Raw genomic sequence first — 16396 nt, forward strand, 5'->3', positions numbered from 1 at the left:
CTTCCTTGAAGGAGGAGGACCATGTCCCTACCAATTGCGCTACTGCTGCCCCAAATATGGTTCGGTCCCACAACCAAAGCGCGTTAAAGTCTGAAGCTCTATCTAAACCATGTGTCGAGCTCCGGTCCTCGAGGGCCGGTGTACCTGCTGGTTTTCCAGCTCTCTCTGCTGATTACCTTGATCGGGTGTGTCAGTTGCCTTTTCCAGCTTGTCACTGATTGAACACACATGGTCAAGGTAATCAGGAGGAGCAGGTTAGCGGCACTCGTCGGCATCACTTTGACACCCCTGCTCTAAACCATGAGACTTACCGGTGAAAGGCAGAGTGAAGGGCACCGGAGAGAAGGCACTGTGAGGTCTGGACACCTGCAGCCTGATGGAGACAAACAAACAGAGTTACTGCTTCCTCGTCTTCATCACGACTACACCTGCCTGTTACACCATAACCATTCAGTTTCTGTACAGAAGTGAAACTCTGTAGACCACAAACCGCTCAGAGTTCTACCCCATCAGCAGCACACGGACCAGTCAGCTGGTTCATCCAGGCAACACAAAAACACATAGATATCAACACATTCAAAGTAAAGATGGTTGTTTGACAATTTATGATGACGCCAACGTCTACACATCAGTCAGCTGCTTCTGCTCAGAGTAACTTTTGTTGTAAATGGATGAAACTCCTGAAGCTTTGTTGTCATGGTTACCATATGACGGCGCAGGCTCGTCTTACCTGTCGTACCTGGCCGCACCTTGATTCAGGTCAAGGCAGTGGTGACTGATTCCGTTGTCATGGCAACAATTTACCTACGTCGTTCTCACTTTTCTGAGCAGCACACTGCTATTCTTAACAAATTTTAGTTTTCTGATAATTTATTTTCTTTTCAGTTTTAAATTAAGCAGGGGTGGATAACATAACAACTTTACATTATAAACACACCTTGTCCCTCCCTAAGTAAGGTCGTCTTCTCCTTTGGTCTGTTCCCATCAGGGTTCACCATGACCAATCCTCCTCCTCCACCTGATTCCATCCTGGGCATCTTATACACTGACTCCAGCCAACCTCATGTCCTCTGTCAGCACATCTATTCTCCTCCTTGGTCATCCTCTTGCCTGGCACCTTCATCTCTAACATCCAACATCCTTCTACCAATATATTCACTCTTCCTCCTCTGCACATGTCCAAACCATCTCAGTCTGCCTCTGACTTTGTTGCTAACACAGGCAACGTGAGCCGTCCCTCTGATGAGCTCCTTCCTGATCCTGTCTTAATAGAAGCTCAGAATTTTCATCTCTACCTGTTCTCTCTTCCTCACTGCTACTGTCTCTAACCCACAGAGCAGGGCCACCCTTGCCTCTGTCTTTCCTTTGATTCCTGCTGACACATTCCTGACACCTGCATCCGTTATTGTCTTGGACAACAGGAAGTCATTTTAGTTAGCAGAGTGTAGACCAGGGGCCAACCCTGGTCCTGCTGGTTTTCCAACTCTCCCTGCTCATTACCTTGATCAGGTGTGTCAGTTAGCTGCTGATTGACTGAACACACCTGGCCAAGGTAATCAGTATTAGCTGGGATAGGAAAAGTTGGAAAACCAGCAGGACTGTGGCTCTCGAGGACCAGGGTTAGCCCTGGTGTAGAAGATGTGGAAAAAAAGCAGCTTCACTTCAGCTGCCGACTCCAACTTGTTTAACAGCTGTTTTCATAAACTTTATTATGAAAAAAAAAAAAAGCTGAGGTTGAACACACAACAGGTGACAAACACGCCCATCAGAATACACCACTTCAGCTTAGACCATGTTGATCACCATCAGCTTAAGAGTTGCTAATTAAATCAGTTATATGCCCACCCTGACGCTTACCTGTGGCTGTCCTGCTCTGTGTTGCTGCAGGTGGACCCCCACACATCCAGCAGACTCCCTCCAGACGAGGTGGAGGATGCCAGGGACGGCCTCTTGTCCAAAAGCCCCCCTGAGCCACTACTGGAGCTTTTGGTTCTGAACAGCTTGCTGAGCCGGACTTTCAGGGACCCCCTCTTCCTAGATTTCCCATGTGGAGTCTTTTCTCCCTCCCTTGCTCCTACCAGGTCACCCTCCAGTACCACCAGGGGGGAGGCAGACCGACCTGCTTTAGGGGTGGTGGCACGGCTCTGCGGCTGGGAGCGGGACTGGTGCTGATGCTGTGGACGAGGATTGAGACTGGGGCTGAATGCTGGAAAGGAATCGGGGGAGACCTGGAGACCACTGAGGGGTGCAGCAGCCTGGGGGTCCTGCGCGCAGAGATGAGGAAACAGGCAAGGGGTGGGGCTGTAGCTAATAGGGGTGTGGGGGGCAACACAGGGGTGAAGCGGCAACGCTGCACCCAGAACCGCCAGCGAGGACCGGCAGCTCTGATCAGTGCAGACCCCTGCTTCCTCTGCCAGTCTATGGACCTGCCGCATTAAACCGCTCAGTGTCCCCCCAGAGGACCCTCCTCCACTGACTCCTACCACTTTGTCTCCCTTTTCAGCATCCTCAATATCTCCTCCACCCACCTCCCCCAGTACCCCGACATCTTCAGACCCCAGACCTTCCAGGACCAGCAGAGCATCGCTGGTCTCACTTGGGTCCTCGCCAGGCCCCAAGCCCTCCGTCCCTGAGGCCAGAGTGCTGTGACAAGAGCACAGAGGAAGGGGGAGGATTTCCTCCCCTCTGCCTCCACTTCTGTCCCTTTCCTTTCCAAGGTGCCCCAGCCTCCGGGCCAGAACTAAGACCGGGTCATTACCTCCAGCTGAGTGGTTTTTCCTAAGATCCAGCAAGCCAAGATGTACAGCTTGGTCTAAGAGGCTTGGGGGCCATTTAGCTAGTGGGTCTATGAGCAGGCGATGTCTGTGGCACAAGCCTGACCTGGACTCAGAATCCAGAACTGGGACATTCTGCTGGTGAGTCTGGGACCCATTGGACCCTTTGGAGAGTCTAACGACCGGGTGCCACTGAAGAAGCTGTGGCTGGTGACTCTCTTCTACAGAGGGCATGCACTGTGAGTTCTGGTCCTTCCCCCCTCCAGGCCCAGGAACGGATGTTGAGCTACCAACACCAACACTTGTTAAAGAGTCCAACTGCTGCTTTTGTCTCTCGGGCTCCTGGATGTATCCTGGGGGCGGCTGTTCCAATCCGCACTCCAAGATTCGGTCTCCAGACCGCAGCAGGTTCTGAAACACCATCAGCTGTGCTCTCGAGTCGTGTCCCCCCGAGCCGTGTGGCACCGGGAAGTCCACGAACCGCTGGGCCGCTACAGCAAAGTCCTCTGTCGGCGAAGCGGAGAGAGGCGCGTCGGAGCCCGGCGAGGTCTGCGCCAGCACCAGCCCGCCGTCCAGCTCGCCTCTACCGCGGAGTGGAGAGCTGTAGTGCGGGGAGGCTGAGCCCAGGCCTGACGAAGGGCCGCTAGGGTCCAGCTCAAACCCGCCGCTGATGCCTCCACTGTGGTGTCCCAGCACGGCTTTAACAGACACCAGGTCTTCGGGCTCGTCCAGCCGGTCGTACTCGGCCGCGGATACGAGCCGCATCAGGACAAAGTCCGGGGACATTTCTTGTTGCGCGTCGCTCATGCTAGCGGCTAACGTTAGCGGCTAACAGCTCCGTTACATAACACAGAAATAAACTGCTGCGGAGCTAACGGCAGCTAACTGCTGCATCCTCTCCGCGACGCTAACCGGGCAGCCCGGCGGAGTACAGACCCACATCCATGTGACGTCCGGACCTATTTGTGACGGTAACGGCTCCGCAGAACGACGTCGAAATACGATGGACATCAGAATTTCAACCGGTACCGCCACTTGGTAACGTTAACCCGCTATTAGCTGTTAGCCTCCTACCGACTCATCCTCCGGTCAGTCAACACGGATATGACGGTGTGGAAGAAGGAGGTGGCGTCATTAATCGATTAGTGCAGCATTATTAGAGGCTCATGCCCTGTATGAAAGATGGGCCGCGAACCAGAAACCGTCCGAACCCATCCCCGTATCGTTAAATCTGCTCCGACAGCAGATTTAATATTTCCAATCTGCAGCAGATTAATAATATTTCCGTTAGTGTGTGTTCAGAAAAATCTGAAGGGTGAGGAAAAAAACATAATAATTTTGTTTCTTTTCTTTATAACTCTAGACAGAGACGTCCTAAATTCTCTGCTAGTCCTAAAAGCTTCGCTGCGAGCAGGGTTCGAACCTGCGCGGGGAAACCCCATTGGATTTCAAGTCCAACGCCTTAACCACTCGGCCATCGCAGCGGTTGTGTAGTGGAAGATCGTGGATGAACGAACAAACTCTGAAATAATTCTAATATAAACAGACATTTAATGTGCGCAGTTACAAGCATTGCTGCAGCACGCTCTGTCTTACAGTCTTGTCTTTTCTGTATTTTTCCTTATTTTTTACCTACTCCTTTAGGTGCACCCTCTCGGAGAGAGTGTAGCCAGAAAGCACCTCATGGTGGTGTCTAATTTGACTGGTGGTCAGGAAGAAGAGGAGGAAAGACAGAAAAGAAGACCAAGTAATGAAAACTAAAGAATGAAGAAACTTTCAAGTTGAGACAGGCTTTGGGTGTTCAGGAAGAGCTTCCAGATGACTGGGAAACTACAGTAGAGGTTATCAGGGAAACAGGTGCTGGGTGGGTCATCTGGAAGGAGGAAAGAAGATAAAAACACTTGGTGGTGGAATGAGGAAGTACAGGAATGCATCCAGAGGAAGAGGCTGGATAAAAGGAAGTGGGATGTAGAAAGGACTGAGCAAAGTAGACCGGAGTAAAAGGAGGCTCAGAGCAGAGTGAAGAGGTGGAAAAGGCCAAACAGAAAGCTTACAATGAGCTGTATGACAGGTTAGACACAAAGGAAGGAGAGAAGGACTTGTACAGACTAGCCAGACAGAGAGATAGAGAGGGGAAGGATGTGCAACAGATAAGGGTAATTGAGGACAGTGATGGAAAGGTGCTGAGAACCCAGGAGTGTGCAAAGAAGATGGAAGGAGAATCCTGAGGAGCTAATGAAGTCTTCTTCAGTGTGAGGAAGCTTCACAGACATTAGTTGATTCTGTCCCCCACTATTGTTTTATCAGAAGAAGCAGCAGCAGCAGGTTCAGTACAATATAGATTTTATTAGTTCACTAAAATTGAATATGAAATAAAAAGACCGTTTTAAATCATTCACAATTCAGTAATCGACTTGTCAAGTTTGTCACCAACAGGTACGTTCCACCTGCAACTGCCATGCCTCTACAAATTAAAAGCATGTTCAATATTTTAACATTATTTCCAATGTTTGTTCTGGTTCAATGTCTAATAATCACACCAGTGGGCAATTCGTACGGGAGGTGGACAGGCTGCAGGTTTCTGTCCCATTCAAACAGAACTCCAGTTGACAAGGTTGCAGAGCTGCTGCTGAAGCAGCTACGAGAGGGGGGGGGGGCAAAGGAACAAAAAGAACCCAAAAAAACATTATGGTTCTTGTGGCATCGAGTAAACAAACCGACAGTTCCAATCAGAGTCCAGAGCGGTTCTGTCCAGGAGTCCGACAGACGTCAAGACCGAAAATCACCAGAACTGCTTGGGGAATGTTTCATATTTATTTTATTTTCATCATAGCAATGGAAAAATATAACCTTATACAAATGTCTTCAATTCAGAATTTTCTTTTTAAACAAGCAAAACTGTTGAGTGACCTTTTCCCGAACTAAGTGCAGCGGGGAAATAAAAACAAACTTTACCAGCAGCTCGCACCATCGGCTTACGGGTCGGTTTCCGTTTGGCACTCACTTCTGAGGAATTCTTACTTTTGTTTTGAAGGGACTTAGTGCTGTTGTTTGGGTGTTCGTGTCAGAACTCCTTCTCTGGTTTAGTTCTCAGAAGAAGAAAGGAAATAAGAGCAACAAAAATCAAAAGCTTTTCCACAAATGTCTGCCCAAGAGTTGCATCTGATTCCACCAGTCTGGTTTCTCATTTCTACCCCACCTCCCGCAGTTGTGGTGGTGGTGGGGGCATCATGTCATAGGAGAGCCCAGCTATGGCGAGAGAGGTGGATTGTGGGAAGAAGAGGAGGAAGGAGAGGGGTTCAACAGGTTGTCTTGTTTCAAAGGGGGAGGTCACAGTCCAGTCCACAGGCCAGTCCAGAGGGGAGGGGGAAGGTTTGGGGTGGGGGCTGCGACGTCATCTCTCGCTCACACATCTCCCTCACACAGACACTCATCTCACTTTGCTTCAGCTTTGACCGGACGTTCACGTCAAAGACAGAAGAATTCATTCCAGTGGGGGCAGTTTTTTCTCATTGTTCACCTCTCAGCTCTTGCTCACTCTCCGCACCAGCAACAATCTGAAATAGAACAAACCGAGTCAGAACCAACAGGGACCTCAACAGAACAGACTCGCATGGATGTGTATGCGTGTGTGCTACAGACCAGGCCTGACTCTTGAGCTTGCGGAGCTCCTTGGTTGCCCAGGTGGCCAGCGTCTTGGTCTTGGTGGTTTTGGAGCGTCGCCCCTCTGTCAGCAGGTCGTTGATGAGCGGGCGAACCTCCACTAGCTTCATCACGTCTTTACCAAACGCTGTGCACAGATCGCTGAGCAGACAGGAAAACAAAGCGGAGCTTTTATTAAAATACAGAAACATCAACCACAGACTGGGTCATACATTACCAGAGGTCAGTTGCACCCTAGCAGTGGTTCAGCCGCTACTCACCTACACATTTTACATCACTCCTTGAGTTGAACCAGTTCATTGTTTACATTTGTAGAAACCAGAAACCACAAGGAAGCATGGGATTTGCACATTGGTCTCAGACAGGTTTGGTTTATGCATCACACGATCAGAGTGGTGCATGATTTCTCTTCACAGACCAAACATTAGTGTTGTCATGCACCTTTAATATGGTCAAAAACAGATCACAACTCATTCAGCCCTCACCCGATGAGGCCGGCAGCGTTGGCCACCACTCCGTCAGAGTGATCCTCGTCTTCGGCTATATGGTGTATGAACGAGAGGATGAACTCCACCCGAGGCTGAACCAACATCACATCAGCTGCAGTGGGGAAATAAACCAGGGAGGCACAGAAAATAAAACAACTGCACGACTTTCACTTGTTCGTTTGTTGGGTTCCGCAAAACCAGGGAGACATTTTCACTTTGGCTAAAGCCTGAAGCTCCCTGGGTGAAAAAAAACCCCCAAATTTCTCTGCGATGTCGTAAAATCCTCCTGATTCACTGCAGACAGGAGGAGGAACCGCCATCGCTTGACACAGGCCTGAGAGACTTACGGTGGACGTTCTCCTGGTCGCCCTTGAGGCCCTGGATGATCCCGGTGTAGGCCTCCAGACAGCCCTCCCTCAGCTCGTTCAGGTAGTCCACCATGTCATAGTCCGTCTAAAACACACGACAACTGATACCAGTTTCTAGTAACACTGCGGAACTCTAAGACACATGGCTTCCACTAGACATGAATAGGTGGTGAAAACCACAGTACGTGACAGCAGCTTGCACCAAGCCACATGTTTAGATTTTAATAATCCAAACAAAGCAAATGAGAATTTTATTTTTTCATTTCTCTGAACAAATCATGCTGGCGTCTTTGAATAGATCAGCCATATTGCGACTTAAGCTTCACCTTGTCAACCTGAGCCTGTGAGGCCTGCTGCAGCGTGTCCAGAACGATGTCCAGGTACTTCTTAAACTCTCCTCCAATGGCCAGAGCTATGTCGCCGAAGGCTGAAAGAATCTGGGGCTTCACCGACCGGTGGACGTTCTCGTTCTGCAAACAGATTTAATGTTTGGAGGAAACTGGGTAATGAAACAAAGGACATGTGTAGGTCACGTGGATGCTCCTGGATTTCATTTATCTATCTAATCTATGTCTATGCTGCATAAGAGGTAGGCCACAATTAGGAGCTGTCCTCACCCCCAGGTTCTCTAGCAGCAACTGCATGATCTCATCACAGTAAGGCAGGATGTTGGACATCAGAGCTCTGCACAGGTCACACACCAGCCCCACTGCTGCCAGACACACCTGAAAAGTCATTCACAAATATTAACCTATAGATGACTACTCAGTTTAAGTATTAAACCTTTGTGTTGCTGATCTTGACATTTCACCTGATACTCAGCATAATTCTTCAGTCCAATTGCCAGGAAAGGCTTGAAGGCATCCATGTATTTCTGGAAGTCACTGCCCAAAACTGCAACACAGAACCAAAGTCCATGTTACCACCAGCACCGTCTGTGGTTGAGGAAACATTTTCCTCCACTGTTCATTTTGTACAAACCTGACATTTATCATTGACCAATTCAGCTTTAAGAGGTTTTTAACCACATGCTTTATGCTGGTCTATCTGTGGCCAACCCATTTTAGTTTCTGGGTGAGGACTCAGATTGTGACTGAAAGCATGAACCTGCAAATCATGGCTTCACTTTATACAGTGGTGTGAAACTGCAGTCCTCGAAGGCTGGTGTCCCTTCTGGTTTTCCAACTCTCCCTGCTGATTACCTTGAACAGATGTGTCAGCTGGCTTAGCCTGCTGCTGATTGACTTAACACACCTGATCAACGTGATCAGCAGGCTCTGAGAAAGAGAGAGTTGGAAAACCAGCAAGGGACTGGTTTCAGTTTGACACCATGACTTAACACATGCCAAAATCAGCGATCTAATCACAACAGCGCTTACGGTTTAGAATTCATGTATTAATCGGTGTCTTTAAAAGGTGGTGAACAACATCCATGTGTCTACCTTCCACCAGTGTGGAAACTGCCATCAGAGCGTCTTCCTGAACTCCTCCAGAGCCTGCAGTGCTCTGAAACATCCTCAGCAGAGACGCCATAACCACGTCTGAGATCTGCAGGGCGTCCTGGTGCTGAACTTTACGGAGAACGTTCTGCAGCGAGAAGTCATTTCGTCATGCCGCTGAATTTTACAACACTTTACACTTACATTACAACAGGCAGTTACAGTGTCCAGGTAATTTGATGATCAACCACTCCAGTTCAACTTCAGTAAGAGAGAATAAGTCTGAGTGTTGGTACTCATTTCTAAAAGGGTCATCTCACCTGCAGAGTGGCACACAGCAGCGACTGCAGGTCGTTGAACTGGATCCTGTCTGATGTGCTCTGGATGTGAGACTGGAAAGACACCACAACATGGTTCAAATCAAAATATTAACACCCATGAGCCAACGTCAAGCCCATCCCCACCTCACCTCCATCTGCAGGACCTGCTGCAGCCTCTCCATGATGACCAGCGTGGTTTTCTGGACTGCAGGGTAACAGTCCTTGGCGCTATTCTTGACGATCTCCATCAGAGCCTCGTAGGCTGCAGAGCGCAGGTTGTTCTGGTGACCATCGGGCCTGAACAGTAAATACATTCAGCTTTAAAAACATTCAACTCATTCACGCAAGCAAATAAATCCAGGCATTTACTCCACTAAAATGCTGTTCAGCCAGAAGATGAACAAAGCAAAACATTTAAAACTGCTTTGAACTAGGCGTTTGAAAGAGTCTAGCAAAAAAAGGCAGCTTTGAAATATTTCACCAGAATGTTGTAGCTTTTAACTACAACTGGTCTCACCTGTCCGTGGTCTCCAAGAGTTTCTGGACAATGATCTCAAAGGATGAGGATAAACAGTAGGTGCTGGGCTCCTCCTGGTCCTCTGTGGTGTCTGTGGCTTCGTAGGCTGCTTCAGCTAGAGACGAGAAGGCCTGACAGACATAAGAAAAGCCAACACTCAGTTAGTTTATAGTGTTAAACATTTACAACTGGCTTCTAGGAACCACAACAGCACGGCGTAAAGCTGAGTGCCAGAGCTGTAAAGAACTCTTCACGTCTCACCCAGCAGACGTTTGAAGCCACCCTGGGTTCAGCCCCCAGGCCTTCAATCAGACACTGCAGAAGGGGGGCCAGGTAAACCTCGTTGATTGCAGCTTCAGGCAACAGCTCACAGATTCGGCCTACAGTCCACGCCGTGGTGTCCCTCACCACCACACTGGGGTCCTTCATCAGCTCAATCAGAGTTGGCATCGCCTGCAGGGACGTAGCAAAAAACAATCTAGATTCTCCTTCTATACTGAAAATGTACTTGTGTCAGGCAGTGACAGACCTGAATGACAAGCGGCTTGAGCTGGTTGAGCTCAGGTCCTTCCAGGATGGAACCAAAGGCCATGACAGAAGCATCGCGGTAGCGCCAGTCAGGATGCTTAATGTGTTCTTTGATGAAGGGGAGAACATGAGGAACCACGTCGTCCTCACAGCACGTCGCCAGCAACATCAGACACACCCCTGCAGCCTTACAGGGGTTCCAGTCATCATCGTCATCATTCTCATCCTGCAGGAGTTAAGACACAGTCTAGGAGCACTGCTTTGTGAAGGACTTCAGCAAGTGGGCAGGTTCATTACCTGTTTGGTGAGGGTCTGGGTTAGGATGGGAACCAGGTACTGCAGGGCCCCTTTAGCATAGAATTTACTGGTGTGCTCTGGGGGACGGCCCTGCTCTGAGGCCTGTTGGATTACAGTGGCTTTTATTCATATGGCAACTGAAACTGTTTCAGGAATAGAAATTTGTGACAAAACCTGCACACCCACCTCTGAGGCCTCGATGGCCAAATCCATCTCTTCGTCGCAGACGTTGGACCAGAACTCTATACCCTGCAAGGCCACCTCATCAATGTCACTCTTCATTGCCTCAATAGTAATCTGAAAGGTAAGATTCAAATTTGGAACACCTAATATGTCAGTGACCAAAATGTATCAGTGTCTTATTACTCCAAGTTACAACTGGATCCACCAACTCAACTCCTTTGCGCAATAAATAAGTGCCTTGGATAAGCGGGAGTGATGGTGATTCAAACTAACGTTTAGTTCCTCTATAACAAGGGTCGCGGCTCTTTCATCCTCATACTGCGGCTTCGTGTGGCTTCGGAAAATGGATAAAAACTGATTTAAAATAACATTTTTCGTCGCTCAAATTTCGCATCGCACACTCACTGCCATGCTCCTCCCCGCTTCACACGCCTAAAGTGTCCTCACCATTGCCGGTGTTAAAGATGAACGCGTTTTCAGATTGACCGATGACCAACTTCTGAATGCTGCACGGGTTGCTCTTAGTTACGGCAGCTGTTTGAAGCAGGGAAAAGCGAGTTAGCTGTCCTCGTCGATGCCTTGACAATGTTTTGTCGTCTGTACACGACTTAAACAGTCTGGGAGAAAACCCACGAAAACACGAGAGAACATGTAAACTCCACAGAGACTCCTGGGCTCCTTCTGGGTCTGAGGCAACAGTGACAACCACTAAAAACCATGTCATCATATTTTAATGCTGCTGCTACATTTAGTGTCTGCACCATTTAAGTTGCGCTGTTCATCAATACGTATTGAACGAGATGATGCGCAGCCAGCTGGTGCTTGTGGCAGAACAGATTAGGCAACAAAGTAACTTTTAAAACAGCGGCAGTTAATGAAGAGTCTTCCCGTGATGGATAAACAGCGTTTGTTACCGCTGCTACATCTGGGAACACGTGTTAGTTTGTCGTCGCTGCGCCGTAAAATGAGCAGCCCGACTAATCGATAATGGCAAATTCTTATTGATCAATTTACATCATCGATTAATTGACTCGTTGGTGCAGCCTTAGTTTAAACCCAAATGTTGAATGTTTTGAAATATCATTAAATTAGCAAAATGTAATGGATTCAACATTAGACTCATTGTCTTAAACATTGCACCATACAATATATCTGACATTTTTTCTGAGCAGTAGTAGCCAGATCAACTTGGGTCCACAATCACTCCTGTAATTTGGTGTTACGTTCAGCAAACGTAAATCACCCAAGGTTTGTTTTCGTGGAAAAACTGGTCCAAGTGGCCTTTTGGGTGTTAAAGGCTGCCAACCCGTGCCCTAGAAGCTTCATGACAAACATCTCTAGGTTCTACAGATCGTGCATCTGTATAAAAACTCACCTTGTGCAGGCACCTGGTTAATGAACAGACAAAAGACTCAAACGGATAGAACGCCGGCTTCAGGTATCAACTTACCGCAAACAGAGCAGGTCCCATGTACGTCTCCATGTACTGATAGTACAGAGACATGATTTTCACCAGGTTCTGCAAGGCTGCCACACGCACCTGAACACAAACCAACACAGTTAGCGCAGCAGGTGAATAGCACCCCCTGCAGTCATGGCACAGTACAACATGTCTGATGTGGCCTCAAGTTTACACATAAATCCCATTATAATTAAATACTGAAAGTTCTCACTCTGGTGTCAGGACACTGTGTAGCTTCACAGACCACCTGCATGATGAAATGTCTCTCCGTCTGAAACACATTGAAGGACAAGACATTTACAGTTACGGTCCCAGCCAAAGATCATCCAGAGAAACCAGTTCAGTCACATCAATACAGAACCAGCGTACAATAAGCTAAGCAGGAAAGTGTGTTACATCATAATTGTAGTTTGTGTAACCACGTGTATCTTTAAAACCTGGTTTAAATTATGAACAAAATTAATCCAGTGCTGTGTGTATACCTCCTTGTCAAAATTGGCCTTGGTGAACTCCAGAGAGTTGAGCAGGGCATTGGTAGCAGCCAGTTTTACGTTGTTACTTGGCTCCTCCTTCCTCATACCTTGGATGATGGCTGTAAGAATCTGATTGGCATTTTCCTGCAGCTGCTCTGGGTCCTGAAGGAAACAACTGGCCTGAGTATCACACCTTAAACTCCTACAAGGTACCGTCTTAGCACATTTCTTAGAAAACTATGACTAGGATTAGAACTTAATTTTCTTTATTTTTGCCTCTTTGTTCAAGTTAAATTCTTGAGGTAGCAGTCGTATTATGCTTGTGTCTACACTGCTAAATGTCTAACATTTAACTAGAGAAAATGTGCATATAGGTATCATTCTGTATAAATGAAGTACATTCTGACGAGGTGGGATTCATTGTTAGACCACCACTACAAAGATCAACAAATCTTTGCATGTATAACTATCTGAGCAATCTTCCGCTATTTCCAACATGTTAGTAGTTTTTTACAGATGCTTTATGTAGGTTCACTTACAATATCCTGACAAATGTAGCCAATAGCCTCCAGTGTGGACTCCTTCATGTGCTCAGTGCTGGAGGGGTCAGTGACATTGGCCACCAGCTGTGGGATCAGCTCTGGCCATTGGTTGACGGGAATTTCTGCACATGCAATTCCTGCAACGCACTGTGACGCCGAACTGGGTCGGTAGGTCTCTGTTCCCAGAGTCTGTAAAACCTGAGAAACACAGGGAAGTCAGACACCAACAAACCCAGAAAAAGAGGTGGGCGGTCTGAGTCCTTACATAGTTCTTGATCTCACGGCGAGCAGATGCATCGATGGCCAGCCATCTCTGCTGGTACTGTGTCTTGACATCGGGGTCTTTAGAGGTCAGGGAGTTCTTCACCTGCAGACCTGCAGCCACTCGAGCCACTTGAGTGTTTCCTGGGTTTGCCAGCACTTTCGATAACTCAACCAGGAACGTGGGCTAGAAGATTGGAGAACAATTTGAGTGCTTGACTTTTTGGTTAACAGCGTGGTTTTAAGCATGCACACAGATTTACTTGTAAAGAAAGTAGGACCTCATAACATTGGGCTTTAATGGAGGTATTTAAAAAAAGGTTCTGGGAATCCACACCGTTTTGTTGACTCATACATACAGTAAAGAATTCAGATCAAAAAAGCAGTAAAATACTTCAGATTTATTTTTAACCATTCATCTTCCTTGATGACTGAACCTATGGATTACTGTTTGGAACCACAGACCGAATGTTCCCCATTACCACAGTGACGCAATAAATAAGACGTAAAGCGGTTCTTCATGACTTTTCTCCATATCCGATCATCACCGTTCACCTCTGCAGCTCCACCCTTTAAAACAGCTCTTTAGAACCACAGTTAAAAGTGGGAAACATCTATTTCGGGAACTGGTTCATATATACAAATTTTCCATGTTGGGTTTCTGCAGGTTTTACTTTATATGTACTAAACCTGTGAAAGATTGCCTACTAAAAACTTGTACTGCTCACTATTAAGGTTGTTCGTCCAATTCTGAGCAACCATTTAATATTTTCATATAATTTATCCCTTTGAAAGTTTTCCACACTATTAAAATATTTCCAAAAAAATCAGCATGAGACAATGTTCTATTACTGTCTGTTTTAGCTACATCAACTGTGTCCTCCACTGTTGTGAAAACTATTAAACACCAGCCAAATATACCGTTACACAAAGCACAGTCCTTAATAATGAAAATATAGGAAACTGTTTACCTGTAAATACTTGCTCAGATTTACAACCACCGCTGACTACTAGGTCAGCAATAATGCTCACTAACAACTAAGCCCTACGGTTCAGAGAAGGAGACTGTCAGCTTTTAAACACAACAACCATTCAGGTTGGCTAAAATAAACATTTTTGACTTGGCGAGATGACGCAAAAAACAAAACACCAAGAAGTGAGAAAGGCAATGATGCTGCTGTTGAGAACAAAAAAAACCTCCAATCAACAGAAACCATTGGCACAAATGACAGCCTGCACAGTCTCACTAAACGAGCATGAAAGTAATTTGCAGTGGACAAGATTCAAGAATATCAGTGGAGATTTAAAGTGGTCTTTTGCAGATTGTGTCTAAACTGAGTGCTTGGCTTCATGGTTTTACTTGAAATGGGGATTAGAGGCTTGACACTTGTTTACATTCAAGCCTTCTTCACAACAAGACAAAGTTATTGGTATTGTGCAGATTGGAGTCAAACTCTGAAATGATGTTCCGCTGACAAAAGTCCTGCCTATAAACAGACCTGCAGCCCTCGCCAGCAGCAGGCGTGTGTGCTAATGAAGGGGGGGGGGGGCGCAGTAGCAGCTGCTGGGCGTGCTACAGATGTCCTGAAGCCACGCCAATGCTGCTCTAGTAGTTTCTCCTCCATCAACACCACTACTTGAAGACCAATATACTAACCAGGTTCTCTATCGCCGCCTGCTCCAGAAACTTCTGTGCCGCCTCCAGCTCATTCCGATCTGCAGAGAGTGTGATACAGTACGTTAGCCAATTAGCTGACAATCGCGGTTAGCATACAAGCTAACATGCCTTTGGTCAAAAGTCTCTGGTATGCGCCAAAAACTCTGTTATATACTCTCTCATATCTATCAGATCAACTATAAATAATGACACGTTTTCCTTAAAGACCACTTTATTCTAATGACAGACATTATTTCGTTATCGTGACACTCGACCGGGCTGCACAAACACGCTGCGGTGCCGACATGCGTGTTAGCCACAGTTAATAGGATGTTGTCGGTTAGCATATTAGCCAGTGGCAGTAGTAACAAAGTAAAGTTTGCACTTAGTCATTTTACATAAATCTAATTACTTAATGCTGACTGAGGTGTTCACTGGCATACGAAACTACAACCACCCCCTCACAGGAGTAAAAGTAACGTTAGCCGGAAGAGGACTGCGAAGAAGTGGTCGATAGTTTGAATGATGGAAGTTAGCGGCTAACAGGTTAGCTTAACGGCTATAGCAAGCATGGGCAGGGTCGCCGCTGCCACCCAGCTGCTCACAGTGGCCGGGGTCAGGCGCAGAAACACAAATGTAGGTTGTTGTTTTGTAGAGACTTGCTTAGGTTTCAGCTACATGAAGTCCTGAGTTGGGAACCTGTCATTCAAGGTCTGACAGAATGCTAAGTCAGCAGCGGTGTCAAAGGTGCTGGAGGCCGCCCTGTTAGCATTAGCATTAGCACTAGCAAGCGGTTTCCCTCCCTCAAACTTTCAGCGTCTCACCGAAGCTGTCGGACGCGGTGCCAATTCAGTGGTTACAGCCCGAGACACCGCATCGGGACCCGTTTAGGCCTTACGTGAAGCGCGGGGTGCTACTCACCCGGAGAGACCGTTTTTTCGAGGATAGTGATGAGCTCCATTCCGTCCCCGACTCTCTCACTCGCTCTACACTCGGACACTCTGGGTTGCCGCGCAGCGCTCACAGCGGGGTATTTCTTCCACGAAGCTCACTCGGTTCCAGCCACTGGGCGACTTCAGACGGTGGAAAAGAAAGTGAAGGTTCCCCGATACTCGCTCGACGTTTTTCACTCGGATGTTGCTGGAAACGTTAACGGCTGTGATACACAGAAACGTCTCGCTGCTTCACCGTAGCCCGTTCGCATCCTGTCGGGAGGAAAAGGGCCGCGCGCTTCTCTCCCGCGGAGGGATATTACGCAGTGTGACGCAACGTGTTGCGTTTATAGGCGGCGGTAGTTTTAATAGGTGTTCAAACCACCTGTGTAAACGATCAAACAGCGAATGTTTATTATTTGATTTCCGATTGTTAAAGATGAGTTACCCATACCCTAGACCTCCACCTGCCCTAGCTTATAAGACGTTTCA

At 47.4% G+C, this 16396-nt stretch overlaps 2 protein-coding genes and 2 non-coding genes across 6 annotated transcripts in view; all 4 read right to left on the reverse strand.

The window, feature by feature from the left end:
* The window catches only part of LOC114860151 (uncharacterized), a 10402-nt gene extending 6311 nt beyond the window's left edge, over positions 1–4091 (reverse strand). The window contains exons 1-2 of one of the 3 annotated variants that reach the window (XR_003786595.3): positions 1858–4091; positions 312–373 (exon numbers count right to left, since the gene is read on the reverse strand). Coding sequence is in view for 2 of the 3 variants with exons in the window: in XM_029158525.3 (XP_029014358.1) it covers positions 312–373; positions 1858–3581 (1786 nt within the window). In the remaining variant the exon portion in view is untranslated. The remainder of the gene's footprint in view (positions 1–311; positions 374–1857) is intronic. The other 2 variants (XM_029158525.3, XM_029158524.3) reach the window with 2 other exon arrangements.
* Positions 4092–4176: 85 nt separating this feature from the next.
* trnas-uga (transfer RNA serine (anticodon UGA)) lies at positions 4177–4258 on the reverse strand. Its single transcript has one exon. It is a non-coding gene; the product is annotated as a tRNA-Ser (tRNA).
* A 1316-nt stretch (positions 4259–5574) lies between these two features.
* On the reverse strand, positions 5575–16219 carry kpnb1 (karyopherin (importin) beta 1). The gene is made up of 22 exons (XM_029158532.3): positions 15894–16219; positions 14973–15031; positions 13320–13502; positions 13052–13252; positions 12522–12674; positions 12251–12310; positions 12028–12117; positions 10581–10691; positions 10395–10496; positions 10099–10323; positions 9831–10022; positions 9570–9700; positions 9202–9349; positions 9053–9124; positions 8736–8880; positions 8105–8187; positions 7911–8018; positions 7620–7763; positions 7273–7378; positions 6923–7037; positions 6417–6578; positions 5575–6331 (listed from the first exon to the last, which is right to left on the reverse strand). Coding segments are annotated over exons 1-22 (2631 nt in total). The 5' UTR covers positions 15934–16219; the 3' UTR covers positions 5575–6330.
* On the reverse strand, positions 7103–7247 carry LOC114861175 (small nucleolar RNA SNORA79). Its single transcript, XR_003786726.1, has one exon. It is a non-coding gene; the product is annotated as a small nucleolar RNA SNORA79 (small nucleolar RNA).
* Positions 16220–16396: the final 177 nt, after the last annotated feature.

Source organism: Betta splendens, chromosome 8, assembly GCF_900634795.4.
Source record: "Betta splendens chromosome 8, fBetSpl5.4, whole genome shotgun sequence".
In the NCBI taxonomy this organism is placed as follows: Eukaryota; Metazoa; Chordata; class Actinopteri; order Anabantiformes; family Osphronemidae; genus Betta; species Betta splendens.